General features: G+C 38.6%; 1 protein-coding gene across 1 annotated transcript in view; it reads left to right on the forward strand.

The window, feature by feature from the left end:
• Positions 1–690: 690 nt before the first annotated feature.
• LOC308689295 (guanylate-binding protein 7-like) overlaps positions 691–12,878 on the forward strand; it is a gene marked incomplete at both ends in the record, with an annotated part of 32,334 nt that continues 20,146 nt past the window's right edge. The window contains 5 exons of the mRNA XM_081362949.1: positions 691–787; positions 885–937; positions 1,111–1,162; positions 1,284–1,385; positions 1,458–1,686. Of these exons, the coding sequence (XP_081219075.1) occupies positions 691–787; positions 885–937; positions 1,111–1,162; positions 1,284–1,385; positions 1,458–1,686 (533 nt within the window). The remainder of the gene's footprint in view (positions 788–884; positions 938–1,110; positions 1,163–1,283; positions 1,386–1,457; positions 1,687–12,878) is intronic.

The following is a 12,878-nucleotide window of genomic DNA, read 5'->3' on the forward strand; positions in this document are numbered from 1 at the left end:
GAGAAATGGTATGAAGACTTTCCATGGCTACATTACAGTCCATCAGTAAGACGGGTCTTCACTGCAGCAAAGGTGTTTCAAATCAGTACTCTTAGGTCATAGACCTGATGCTGCTTTCATTAGTACAGGCTTTAGAAATTGGAAAAAAGCCATTGAAAAATGTACAGAACACCAGACCTCCCAAGCCCACCGACATTATGTGACTGTGAGTGCACATCAGTCAAACCCAATCAGTACCCAGTTATCCAGTGCATGGGGTAAACAGCAGGAGGTGGCAAGACATTGCTTGAAGAGAATTGTTAGCTCTGTATGGCATGTTGCAAGGCAGGGACAATCTTTAAGAGGCCATACTGATGAAAGTGGGAATCTGTATCAGCTCCTGAAACTTAGGGCAGAAGAGGATGATCCCATTTTATTGAAATGGTTAACAGATCGCACCATTACACACAAGCCCTAAATCACAGAATGAAATCCTGAAAATTATGGCAAATACAATAATCCCAGGCATTGCAAGAGAGATTAGGTCTCCAGCCCTTGTTCAGTTTTCTGTAGAAGTTGATGACCCAGGTTATTTCTGGTGTACAGCAAGAAAGTGTCTGTCTGCGCTATGTGGATCATGACCTTGTTCCACATGAGGAATTTATTGGATTATACAGTTTGTCAGAGACAACAGGCCAGGGCAAAGGCAAGATGGTAACTGATGTGCTGTTGAGGCTCAATCTGCCCATGTCTGCTTTACGTGGGCAGAGTTACGATGGCGCCTCAAACATGGCAGGAAAGTACAGCGGTGCACAGATCTCAGTGAGGGAACAATAGTGAGGGAACAGCAGCCATTAGCTCTCTATGTGTATTGTGGTGCACACTGTATCTGTCTAATCACACAGGCTGGCTGCTCAGCTTCCCCAATGATCCGGGAATGCCTTTCTTGGGTCCACAAGTTAGGCATCCTTTTCAGCCTGTCAGGAAAATTTAAGAGAATGTTTGAAAACTTAGTTACCTCTGAAAATGTACCCATTACCACACTGAGAATCTTTTCTTCTAGAGACTGTTTTGACTCTTTCTAGTGAGTCCAGCATTGGTAATGTTTTAGTGAGGGGAATTGGGTTGCAGGTTGTAACTGTTCCTCTGCATAGGATTGAGCTACAGTCGGACCTGGTTCAGGGTGAGGTTGTCATTGCCGTGCGCCATTCGTTGCATCTTGGGTAATAATTTGGCTGGAGAGCGTGTTTGGTGTGATGTGCCGTCACCTGTGGTGGTTAAGAGTGTTCCATCTATCCCATCAGGTGCTGATAGTAGCCTGCAGAGCTTACCTGAGGTGTTTACTGCATGTGCAGTAACACGTGCCATGAACCGTGCCTCTGGAACTGACGGTTTAGAGAAAAATCGTAGGTCTGATTTACAGCCTATTGTTTTGCCAGATTTGCCATCTTCTCTGTCATTTAGTGATTTTGTTGTAGCTCAGAAGGAGGACTCAACATTGAGTGAACTGTTTGCTGGGGTTTTGCCTTTTGAGGAGCGACATAGTTATTTTGTTCAGGATGGATTGTTGGTTCGTAAGTGGATGCCTCAGACTAATGAGATGTTAGAGGATCCTGTTTTCCAGATAGTAGTGCCTGCGAAGTTTAGAGATTTGATACTACAGACGGCTCATGGAGATATAGCGGGCCATTTGGGTGTGCGGAAGACGTATGACAGACTTATGAAGTACTTCTATTGGCCTTGCCTAAAGAAGGATGTGGCATGCTTCATTAAGACCTGTCATACATGTCAGTTAAAAGCGCTATATAAATGAAGATGACTTGACTTGACTTATCGTGCCACCCCTATAAATTTCACTTTCAGTTTTGATCGTACAGATAAGAGCAATACATCAATCAAATCTGTAAAGGGTCTACCTTTATTTGTATACACACATAATAAAAACAAAACTTTGTGCATTTATAAAATAAAGAAAACAAACAGGTCTGCCGCCTTGGTCAACGTGATCTTCATTTAGAAACGTGTCATTAAAATGAACTGAAACTCAGCAAATACTCCACAAAGAGACATGAGAGATATATTTATAGAAAGCTTGACATGTCTACTTTTAAACTCAGCAAGTCTTTTCGAAAACAAATATTCTGTGATAAAGTAATCCATATGAAACCAACGCGATGTCCAGTCTTTCACGTCTCTCTTCATTATATCTTATGCGACCACGCCCACGCGCTGAGCATGCTATAGACTTCCTCGCTTCAGTCAAAGTAACCTGAGGAGCCGTGACGAATGCCCACATTATATCGCCAGATGCCCCGCCCCTTTGGCGGGCTTTCTAGCCATAGGCTGTGGAGCTCCGCTGCCACCATTGGTTCATTTTTAGCTCACTGCACAAACCAATGGCTGTGCAGTTACAGACGCAGTACTCGTTCCGTATCTCAGGGAACAGAGGTTACGTTAGTAACTGAGTACATTCTTGCTAAAGGGCGTGTACATGTCAGCCTGACAAATTTCGATGTCTCGCCATGGGAATAGAAGTTGTTGTAACTAAGCCATAAAATGTATATATAACTGCCTCAAACTTCAAAAGTTTAATAAGAGTCCTGGCCTGAACACATCTGAAGGCCAATGTTCCATTATAATCATAGTGCCACTTGTTGGCAACAGGAAATGGCTTGTTTTACACTAACTTAAATATGCAATGTCCAATCTGCACCAAACTTCACATGTTTGGTGAGAGTCCTAGCCAGAAGACATCTAAAGTGCAATATTAAGATGTATACATAGTGCCACCTGTTGAAAACAGGATACCCCATGCTTTATACTAACTCAAACATACCATATTCAATCAGCACCAAACTTCATATGTTTGATAAAAGTACTGATCTGAAGGCATCTAAAGGCCTATATTCAGTTATAACCATAGCGCCACCTGTTGACAACAGGATACCGCATGCTTTATACTAACTCAAACATGCCATGTTCAATCTGCACCAGAGTTCATATGTTTGATAAAACTCCTGGCCTGAAGACATCTACATGCCAGTTATAGACATTCCGCCACCAGCTGGCAGCAGGTTTAGCACATATAAATTACTTTGACATATTCCTCAATATTTGCCTGTTTAAATGCATATTGCTCACAGTTCCCTGTCTTTCTGAAGCCACCGGTTGGTGAGCCCGAGTGTGAGGGCCCTTTCATCGCTGATTGCTGCTTCAATTTCGATTTGAAATCCGTGTGATGTATTCTATATGCAGGGCTGGGAAGGTTGCTTTTGAAATGTATTTTACTACAGATTACAAAATACATTCTTTAAAAAGTAATCAGTAATGTATTTTCGTTAGATTACTCAGGTTTAGTAACATAATCTAAAGTGTGAATTCTAGGAGAATTTGGTGTCATTTTTCAATTAAATTCTTAGAAATATTAAATGTATTGATAACCATTCAACACTCAAAATATGAGAGAATAGAAAAACTGTATAAATAGAGTTACTGGATAATTTTTTTCAAAGATCAAGAACAACTTCCCTCAAGATGATTTTTCAGATTAGACGTTGTATACTCCGATGCTGATAGAAGTTTTGTTGCAGGTAGGGATTGAACTGCACTGAGATGTTACGTTCTTTTTCAGATTTATAGAATAGTCTTTGTCTTTCCACGAGAGAAATGCATTACGCTAATGGCTTTCTGTTGTGTCGTCCATTTTTGTGTTGTGATAATGAGCATATGCACTCTCACTACGAGTTGCTAAATGAACAGGCGGCTGCACACAGTTTCAACCGAGAATCAGTTGCCTTATTGGTTAAAATCCCCAAACTGTTTACTCAAATATTAAATTAAGAAATTACAATCTAAAATACTTTTCGGATGTAACTGTAATTTGATTACCACCTATTTAAAATGTAATTATAACGAAATAGTTTTGTATTTTAAATACGTAACGCCATTACATGTATTTCGTTGCTCCCCAGCGTTGTCTATATGTTGATACTTCCAATATTTTCAAGAAGTAAGAGAATCAGATTATTTTACTCCCTTCTGCATCAAATCCATTTAATTACTGTGAGGGGAGATGTTTGGTTCTGATATCCTCTAGAGCGTGATTGCACAATTTGGTCATTGGTAATGTATCTGTAACTTAATTTATTCACTATGGTACAAGCTAAGAGACCTAACTTGTGAAATAACGCTCTGGGAAAGTCAGGTGATTGGGGCATATTTAAGCCCCAGAGGGTGAAGATGTAGAATATTTGTATTAATCCTGATTCAATATAATAAACAGAACTATCCCTATTCATAAAGGAAAGCTATTCCACTTTTATTCACTGATTGTGTGAGGGACTGTGTGCATGTCTGTGTGCACTAGCTTAGAACAGAAAAAACTCATATGAAAAAGACCTTGTTCAGGAGCTTGAAATACAAACATGACAAACTATTGATCACCTTCAAGGACACATAAATGGTAAAAGACACCTTGTCCAAAAATACAACAGTACATGTATGGAATACTGTAAACAGCTTCAGAATGCAGAAGTGTTCTCTGCAAAATTGAGCAAAAACACATAAAATCGTGTTTAAAATATAACACAATGTCAATTTCTTATTTATTGAACTGTTGTATAAAATCACATTTTCACTCATGCAAATCAGGACAAAAGCGCCACTGATATTGCTCTCGCTGCTCGTGTGATATTGCTTATGGTATAAATAGACAAAAAGATATGAGAGATATAAGACATACAAGGGCATTATATATGTATGTGTTTGTGTATATTACAAAAACTCACCAGATTTTAACATCTGAATCTCCTGCTGCCAAGACAGCCTGTGTTTGGATTCTTCTTTAATGCACTTTTGTATTATTAAAAGTGCTCGCTTAACCCTCTGGGGTCTGGGCTGTTTTTGGGGCCCTTGAGATGTTCTGACATGCCCTGACATTTGTGCTTTTTTCAGTTGCTTATAAACATATTAATGGCAAAGGTGTAAATTCACTCTATAAAGCACAAACAGGGCTACCATAATATGTGAGCCATGTGTATGTACATGTTTTCATTTTTGAGAGAATAATGTTTATGCGTGGTTATTGAAAAAAATAAAAAATAAAAATTCTGAAATAAGGCCACAAAACACATAGTAAATATGTGTCAATAAGACTTTTGACAAATGGATGTCCTCGCCTAGTGTTTTTTCTTCAAAATTATGTGAAAATAGTCTTGCTTTATCGTTCACATAAAACCATACATTGATTTAAATTGATGTAAAACAGGTTTTGCTTGGAAAGCCAATATGCGAGGGGGAGGAGTAGTTTACACCTTAGATTACAGTGTCCCACCCACTTTGCATAATGATGAGCCATTCACTCAGGTGTGAAACTGACTGAGCCACAATACAAGAACAACAGATATATTTAGAAGACTTATATTGACCATTTAAGATTTTGCTTACATCTATCTTGTAAATATGTTTTGCTATTTTATTAAAAAGGTTACAATTACAACAATAATTACAATTTCAACAATATTTCAAGTGTACTCTTTCTTTGTAAAAAAAAAAAAGATTATAGGCCTACATTTTATCTATGTATTCATATTTCAGTCGATTTTTACTCATCTCAGTAGCAATTCAGTTTGCTAAAACATCATCATTCATTCACACACGCGATTTAAATTTAACTTCTGGCAAAGATGAAGTTGACGATAGGCTATTGACTCGCGATCTTCGCAGTAGGCTAGTGTTTTGGATGGTTTGTTTAGAACCAGCTTTCTGTAAATATATTTCACATTTTTTAGACATGTGAGGCGAGTATAGGCTACGGTCTGGTTCATGATGATCTCCAGTTCAAGCACCTTATGTTGTGATTGCTAGCCTATATTTACTTTAAATCCAGGAAATTTGTTAATGAAAAAATTATTAAAATTAAGATACAATTGATACAAAACGAAATTCGTTTTAAAGAAAGGATTTGTACTTTCTGTTTTGAGGTCTCTGTGAAAGTTTGAAAGTCTTTTAGTGCTTTTTTTAGAGCGCTCGCGTCCATAATGGAGAACTGTCACGTAATATTGTTTTTTCCTCATAAATGCGAACACGAAAAATAAAAGACAAAAGACTTTTAAATAAAACTTACTCTGAAATTGTGTTCTCGGCGGAATTCGCTCTTCAAAATGCTGTCGTTCGTCCTCTGAGGAAAAGGTGCATTCTTCCTCGCTGTCCAGAATCATCTGAAGGGAGTCTTTATTACTGGAGAAGCCTGTCATACTCAAAACGCGATGAACTATCAGTCTGAAGTCTGATGAACAAACTGTGTTTTTATGGCATTGATCGGGGGTTCACAATAAACTATTTACATGTGAATCGCGCCGGGGGCGGGGCGGCTGCAGCTCATTTAGAGATAATGAAGGGAGAAGGAAAAACGGTACCTCTCCTTGCTTTCAAAGGGATTACATGAGTTAAAAACATTTGTTTTTTATATAAATTACTTCATTTAAAAGAGGAGATTTCAAGCTTCATAAAGACATATCTCACGTGCCTGTGTGAGAAGTATTCGCTGAGTTATGATTCATTTTCGGACGCGTTTCAGAATGGACTACACGGACAGAGAGAAGGCAGAACTCGCTTCGTGATTATTTTTCTTTATTTGGCAAAAAGCACAACATTTTGTTTTTATTGTGAGTATACACAAAAATAATACACATTTAACAGAATCGATTGATGTATGAAACTTGTTTTATAAAATCAAAGTCAAAAGAGTATTTGGGGTCTCAATTCAACTCATAAGGAAAAAAGCGAGCAGATCACGCCGGCGTGATCTCCGACCTCTGAGGGTTAAGGGCTTTTTTCGAAACCCTCACCCACTCTGGTTGGGATTCTTTGACCCACTTGAAGAAGTGGGAGAGGTCAGTCAGTTTATGAAGAATTGTTGGAGCACGATACTTTTGAGATTCTTTGAGCTGCTTGACGTATCTGAAAACATAAGACAGACAAAATGGATCAGCCATCTTCAGTGAGGTGGATGGGCTGTAAACATATTTGTGATGAAACACCAGTTAATTAAATCATGAGACATTTTACTGTGAGCTGGATAATTAAAGGGATCATATGATGCTGTTTTTTTTATTTTTATTTTGTTTATTGAGTGTACTAGAATAGGTTAACATACAGAACCACTCCTTCTGAAAAGCCCAGATTGCTCTGATTGGCCAGCTGACCCATTGTGTTGTGACTGGATAAACATCTTAAACGTGTGTCTGAAATGCCCGTGCCCGTCACCATAATTGCAAGCTTCAGCTTCCAAGCCTTCTAAAGCAATTATATACAGTTAGATGTCATCAGATAGAATTTGCAAAATAATGTATATATAATGTGTATATAGCAATAATAAATGTATGAGTGTTTTCTTAATTTCTCCAGTACTGATAGCATAACCATTAATGTCAGAGCTTATCGATACTCTGGTCTTTCATAATTTAGCCCCGGGACCGATTAAATACCGGGTTTCGTTACCCATCCCTATGTGGAGTTCAATCTTTGCATGCATACTCTGCTGCATTTGCTTCAGGTAATGACAGTGACTACAAGATATGGCCTTTGAAGAGCCATTAGGAATGCCAAGAGGGAAAACAGATGGCAGGCACCTGATCAGCTAGAGACAAAAAAAAGAAGGAAAACCTGACAATGCCCCTGCGATTATTATTTAAAAATACATTGGTAACATTGTGAACTATGCATTACTTCATGCATTAAAGGGCACCTATTATGCCCCTTTTTACAAGATGTAATATTGGTCTTGGGTGTCCCCAGAATGTATTTGTGAAGTTTCAGCACAAAATTCCCCACAGTTAATTTATTATAACCATTTGAAAATGTCATTTTTGGGGCCTGTTTTAAAAACAGGGTTCGTACGGGTGCTTGAAATCCTTGAAAGTGCTTGAGTTTTGATGTTGTGTTTTCAAGGTTTGAAAAGTGCTTGAATTTTGGATAAAATGCTTGAAAATGCTTGAATTTGTAACTGTATTTCTTTCACAAGAAATATCTTTCTGACGAAATAGTTCTTTATTAAATGGAGATTTTTTTTTTTAGCCCTTCAGAATCAGATACAGATTGATTTGCGTTACGCTGGCCAGAGCAAAAGTAGGCGGAGTTTTCATTTTGATTTCCGCGGTTGTTTGGATGCACCGTTTTTATTGGCCACGCAGCGGCAACAGTTGAACTATTTTAAACTTTGACCGTCCGCGGCATGCGCGCGAGCTCGCTGAGCTCCGCTTTGGTCCGAGTCGCGCGGCGCAATCCATTGAAATATATCGGTTTCATTTCATAGCGCAGCGCGGTCCGCGTCCTATCTGAAAGGGCCATTAGTGACTGATAGGGTGACCAGACGGCCCGAAAAATTCGGGACAGTCCCGAAATCTAAGCTGTTGTCCCGAATCCCGAATCCGGCCCTAATTGTCCCGAAAATTATACTAAAGCAAATTCTTGAGTAGTTATTGTCTGATAAAACATTAAAAACTGTCCGTGGAGGTTGAGTCGTCCTGCAGCCAGCCCCCGCCGGCTGCTCATTGGCTGCAGCATCTTTTTTTTCTTCTTTTTTTGAAGTTCTACAAAGATACCGTAGGCGCGAATTAAAATGCATTGATAAGCGAGTGCGAGTTGTCGCAGCCGCGAGTACAGTGAATGTGCAGGCAGCCAGTAAAGTAGTGATTGATTGGTCGCGGCACTGTGTGCAAAAAAAAAACAAACTTCGGCCTAATGTCTGATGTTGGGTTACACAAAGCAAATCATCTACACAATTATTTAGTTTTCTTATTTAATGACCGACAATTTCGTCATAATAATAATTTTGGCATAAGGCTTATAGCGTTAGACTATAGCCTGAAATGTCTGATTTACGCAATGTTACAACAGTCTTTTTTTTTTTTTTTTTGGTCACAATGACATTTGAGTTCATTTAATGTTGGTTTTTTTTGTGGCAGACTAAATATTAATGACAGACTGTTGATCTTTGAATAAAAATATGTTTGGTTCAGGTTTGAAAATTCATTTTATTATAGGCTATGTAGTCTAATATCATAGTAGGACTACCCCAAAACCTCCCCAAACAACCCGTCCCGTCCCCTCCCCTCCCCTCCCCTCCCCTCCCCGTCCCCGTCCCCGTCCCCGTCCCGAATTTCAGCCAATCTCATCTGGTCACCCTAGTGACTGAGTACTTGGTGTGATAATGTAATGTAAGTATTGCATGTCTGTTATGTCACGTTCATTTGTGGAATATGCAGTGAACATTGCCAAAATTACAGAACTGTAACGTGCAAATTAACCTGCAAACGTTAGCCCAGTGCATAACAACAGTCGTTGATTGCTGAACTGAAATCAGTCAGTGTCATAAGTAGTATACTGTTACTGTAAGGTTTAGGATAGCCCTATGCAATATTTACACTGCTCTATTCCAGTAAATGTATTAGCTAACGTTATATCTTGGCAATGAAATACATTTATCAGGCAGGTGCCTGTGCACTCAGATATTGTTCAAACCTCGTCTATATCAAGAATGTGTCCCAAAACGGGAAGGCCTGTCAAATATTTCTGTTCAAATCCTAAGTCTTCATATTTGAAATTAATTCAGTTTTACAGCCTATAAATCACATTTTCTGGTAAGCAATATTTGGACATTAATATAATGAAAAGTATATTATTCGTATGCTTTAGGGTATATACTTAGTGATACATTTTGAAGAATAAATCTTGTGATTGGCTTAAATATTAGGGCTGCACAATATATCGAAATATTGCAAATGTGTATATTACAATATGCATAATTGCTTATCGCAACGGCTCGCAATAACTGGGGTCATGAACACAAGACAAAGAAAATCACTCACTGCTTTTGGCTGAATAGGCTAACTTTTGTAGCTTTAATAAGAATCAGTATATTTAATTCATGCAGTGAAAACTAAGCAGTGTTTATTTTCACATTTGATTAATCAGTTTCTGTTGTTAAATAAACCTAATGTATGATAACCTAAACCCCAGTGATGTTAAAATAACACTTCTTATGCTACAGAACACTGATGTTCACTGTCAGAAGTTGTGAGGATATTTTCTTATCACAAAAAGAATGTGAAACACGTATGTGTAGGTTATATAATTTTAAAGATATTTTAAAGATAATTTAAGTTAATTTGACACACTTTAAGCATTATCATATCGCATATTGAATATCGCATTATTTAATAAGTTATCACATATCTCATTTTTCTTCAATAACGTGCAGCCCTCTGCTATTATGAAACATTTGGCTGTTTATCTCTTTTGATGTGATAAAAACGCTAAATAATAATTTTAACTATGTATTGGTATGTAATTTACGGTAGTGTAAGGTGCTGGAAAAAGCTTTAAAATGGACCTGGAAAGTGCTTGAAAAGTGCTTGAATTTGACCTTGGAAAAAGTGTACGAACCCTGTAAAAAGAGCTGTTTTTGGTGTATACCACCTTAAATGTAAATGAGCTGCATATCCCCGCCCTGCTGGACCCAAATGATGAAGAGAGTCCGGCACAGAATAAACACGAATGAGAATGGATTAAACGTCTCGGAATGGTTATTTGATACATTTATGTACTTATAGAGTTTTAATCGCATCCCCTTTGCAATTATGGATGTGCAACACACAAAAATAATAAAATACACTTACTTCTGACGTTGGATCGCGAACAGTAGGCAACGATCCACACTTGAGGATTAACTTTGACCCTCGTTCACTAAACAGTCGGTCAGAAAATTATTCTTGTATTTAGGAAGTTTAAGAGGTGCCTTTTCTTCATAAATAAAATCCATCCGCTGTGTTTTCAGTGGCTCTGATGTCAATGAAGACTAGTATGTCCATTCTTACATCCCACAACAGAACACCTAACGTTACACTTCTTAGGAGACATTACCGGCTGTCGTTGAAACAATGGCGATGGTGTGCAGAACAGATCACCGAGGGCGGGGTCTATGCCAAAACCAGACTGTCAATCAAACACGTCGGTGGGGCTTAGCGCATTTCTACGTCACAGTGAGAGCAATCTCAGAACAGGGTGTTCTGAGGCAGTGCTTATGATTTATTGAGATAGTAAAACAACTACTGGGTGGATTTTTATCATTCTAGGGTGGTTTTGCTCACACACTGCCAACACACATTTATGTTCAAACACCATGTAAAAGTGAATTTTGCATAATAGGTGCCCTTTAATATCTCATGAATTATCAGGAACTAACATGAGTTCAAAGTCTCTCATTCATGACTTCATGGATGAACAACACCTTAATTAAGACATTAAGTAAGGTGAGTACATCATCATGATTTATGATTTATTACGCTTGATCATGATATTTTCTTTGTTCCCAAAAAAACCAAGGTCTTTACTATCCATAAGCTATGATTATGGTGCATGATTTAAAAAAGCATTATTCCGTACATGTAATGTTGCATTCACACCAGACGCGACTTGCGCGAATAAATCACGCTATTCACACATAGTTGGATGCTTGAACATTTTGAGTTTACTCGCTTCATTCACGAGTGAAATTCACTTCACAACAGACGCAAATTCGCGTCATGGGAGGGGCCACATGGTCTGCTAGACCACAGAGACGAGGCCGCAGGGCCACACGGTCTGCAAGACCAAAGAGACAAGGCCGCTGGGCCACACAGTCTGCAAGACCACATATAAAAGGCACTTTTTTTATTTTTTTTTATACACACCACCACCAGTAGTTGCATAGGGATTTACCTGACCATTACTGGAGAGCTTGCTGTGCTTCAAGGATGATTTTAGAATCAGGTCTTATACTCGAATGCAGAGGAAGACCATCTGCCCAGGATCTTGATGGCTGCGGTAGAAATGCCACGTTCAGCTGCTGTAGTGGCTGCCCCAATCCTGAAGGAATGTCCAGTATACTGGGAGGGAGATAACTGCAGCTTTTGAAGACAGAAACTAGATGAGTCCTGAACCAGCTTTAGAGAGAGATGCTTCGTTAGGTAGGAAAATAGGGGAAGTTATCTGAGAATCTAGCGCGGATTATTAGGAATTTAATCATAGATGAGAAGGGACAAAATTTATTGCTAATTTTAGATATTGTTAATGTGATACCAGAAACTTGAGAGTCAGTTGGAGTGCTTAAGAGTAAAGAAATTAGGGAGAAGGTGAATCAGAAAAAGAAAGATCATGGGCAAGATCGTAGTGTTAGATCTGAAGAAAATTTCCCTGGATGCATGAGCCATGAACGCTGTTAAACATGGCTACAATCTGAATATGAAAATAGGAAGAGAAGAGACCATTACGGATGGGAGGTAATAAAGGGGGGGTTAAATGGATTTCACTTTTCTGTAATGTTGCTGTTAAAGCATAAACAACATCTGCAAAGTTACAATGCACAAGCAAGTTCAAGCATTGAAGATTTAATTTAAAGAGATTCCTTTTTTTTTTTTAAAGGACTACAACAACGCTGAGAGCAAAACCCTAAAGTTATATAAATCCAGCTCCCGGGATATGATTTATAGCATATCGAGACATGATCAATAAAGAGAAGATAACTACACATAAGCTACAGATGTGGCCTTTAAAAATACGCGTCTCAGAGAGAAGAATGCCGCGAGCACTTCCGAAATTCTGCGGGATCCTGCAGAAGGGGGATTAGGTGTTGGACGCAGGAAATACTAAAACCTGTAGATGGCAGTCGTGTTTCATGTAGGCCATACTGACGACAATACTGTATGTGTGCTTGACTTCATGCTGAGCATACTGTATGATATTCAAGTAACATGACTGGGATTCTCGTGCTTTGGCAGTACTTTGATATCATTCACATGCACGCTTTTTGGCAAACGTTTAGTTGGCAAAGTTTTCTTTTGCCAGTTACATAAACAGTC

This window comes from Scardinius erythrophthalmus, assembly GCF_964197995.2.
Source record: "Scardinius erythrophthalmus genome assembly, chromosome: 4".
Taxonomy (NCBI): Eukaryota; Metazoa; Chordata; class Actinopteri; order Cypriniformes; family Leuciscidae; genus Scardinius; species Scardinius erythrophthalmus.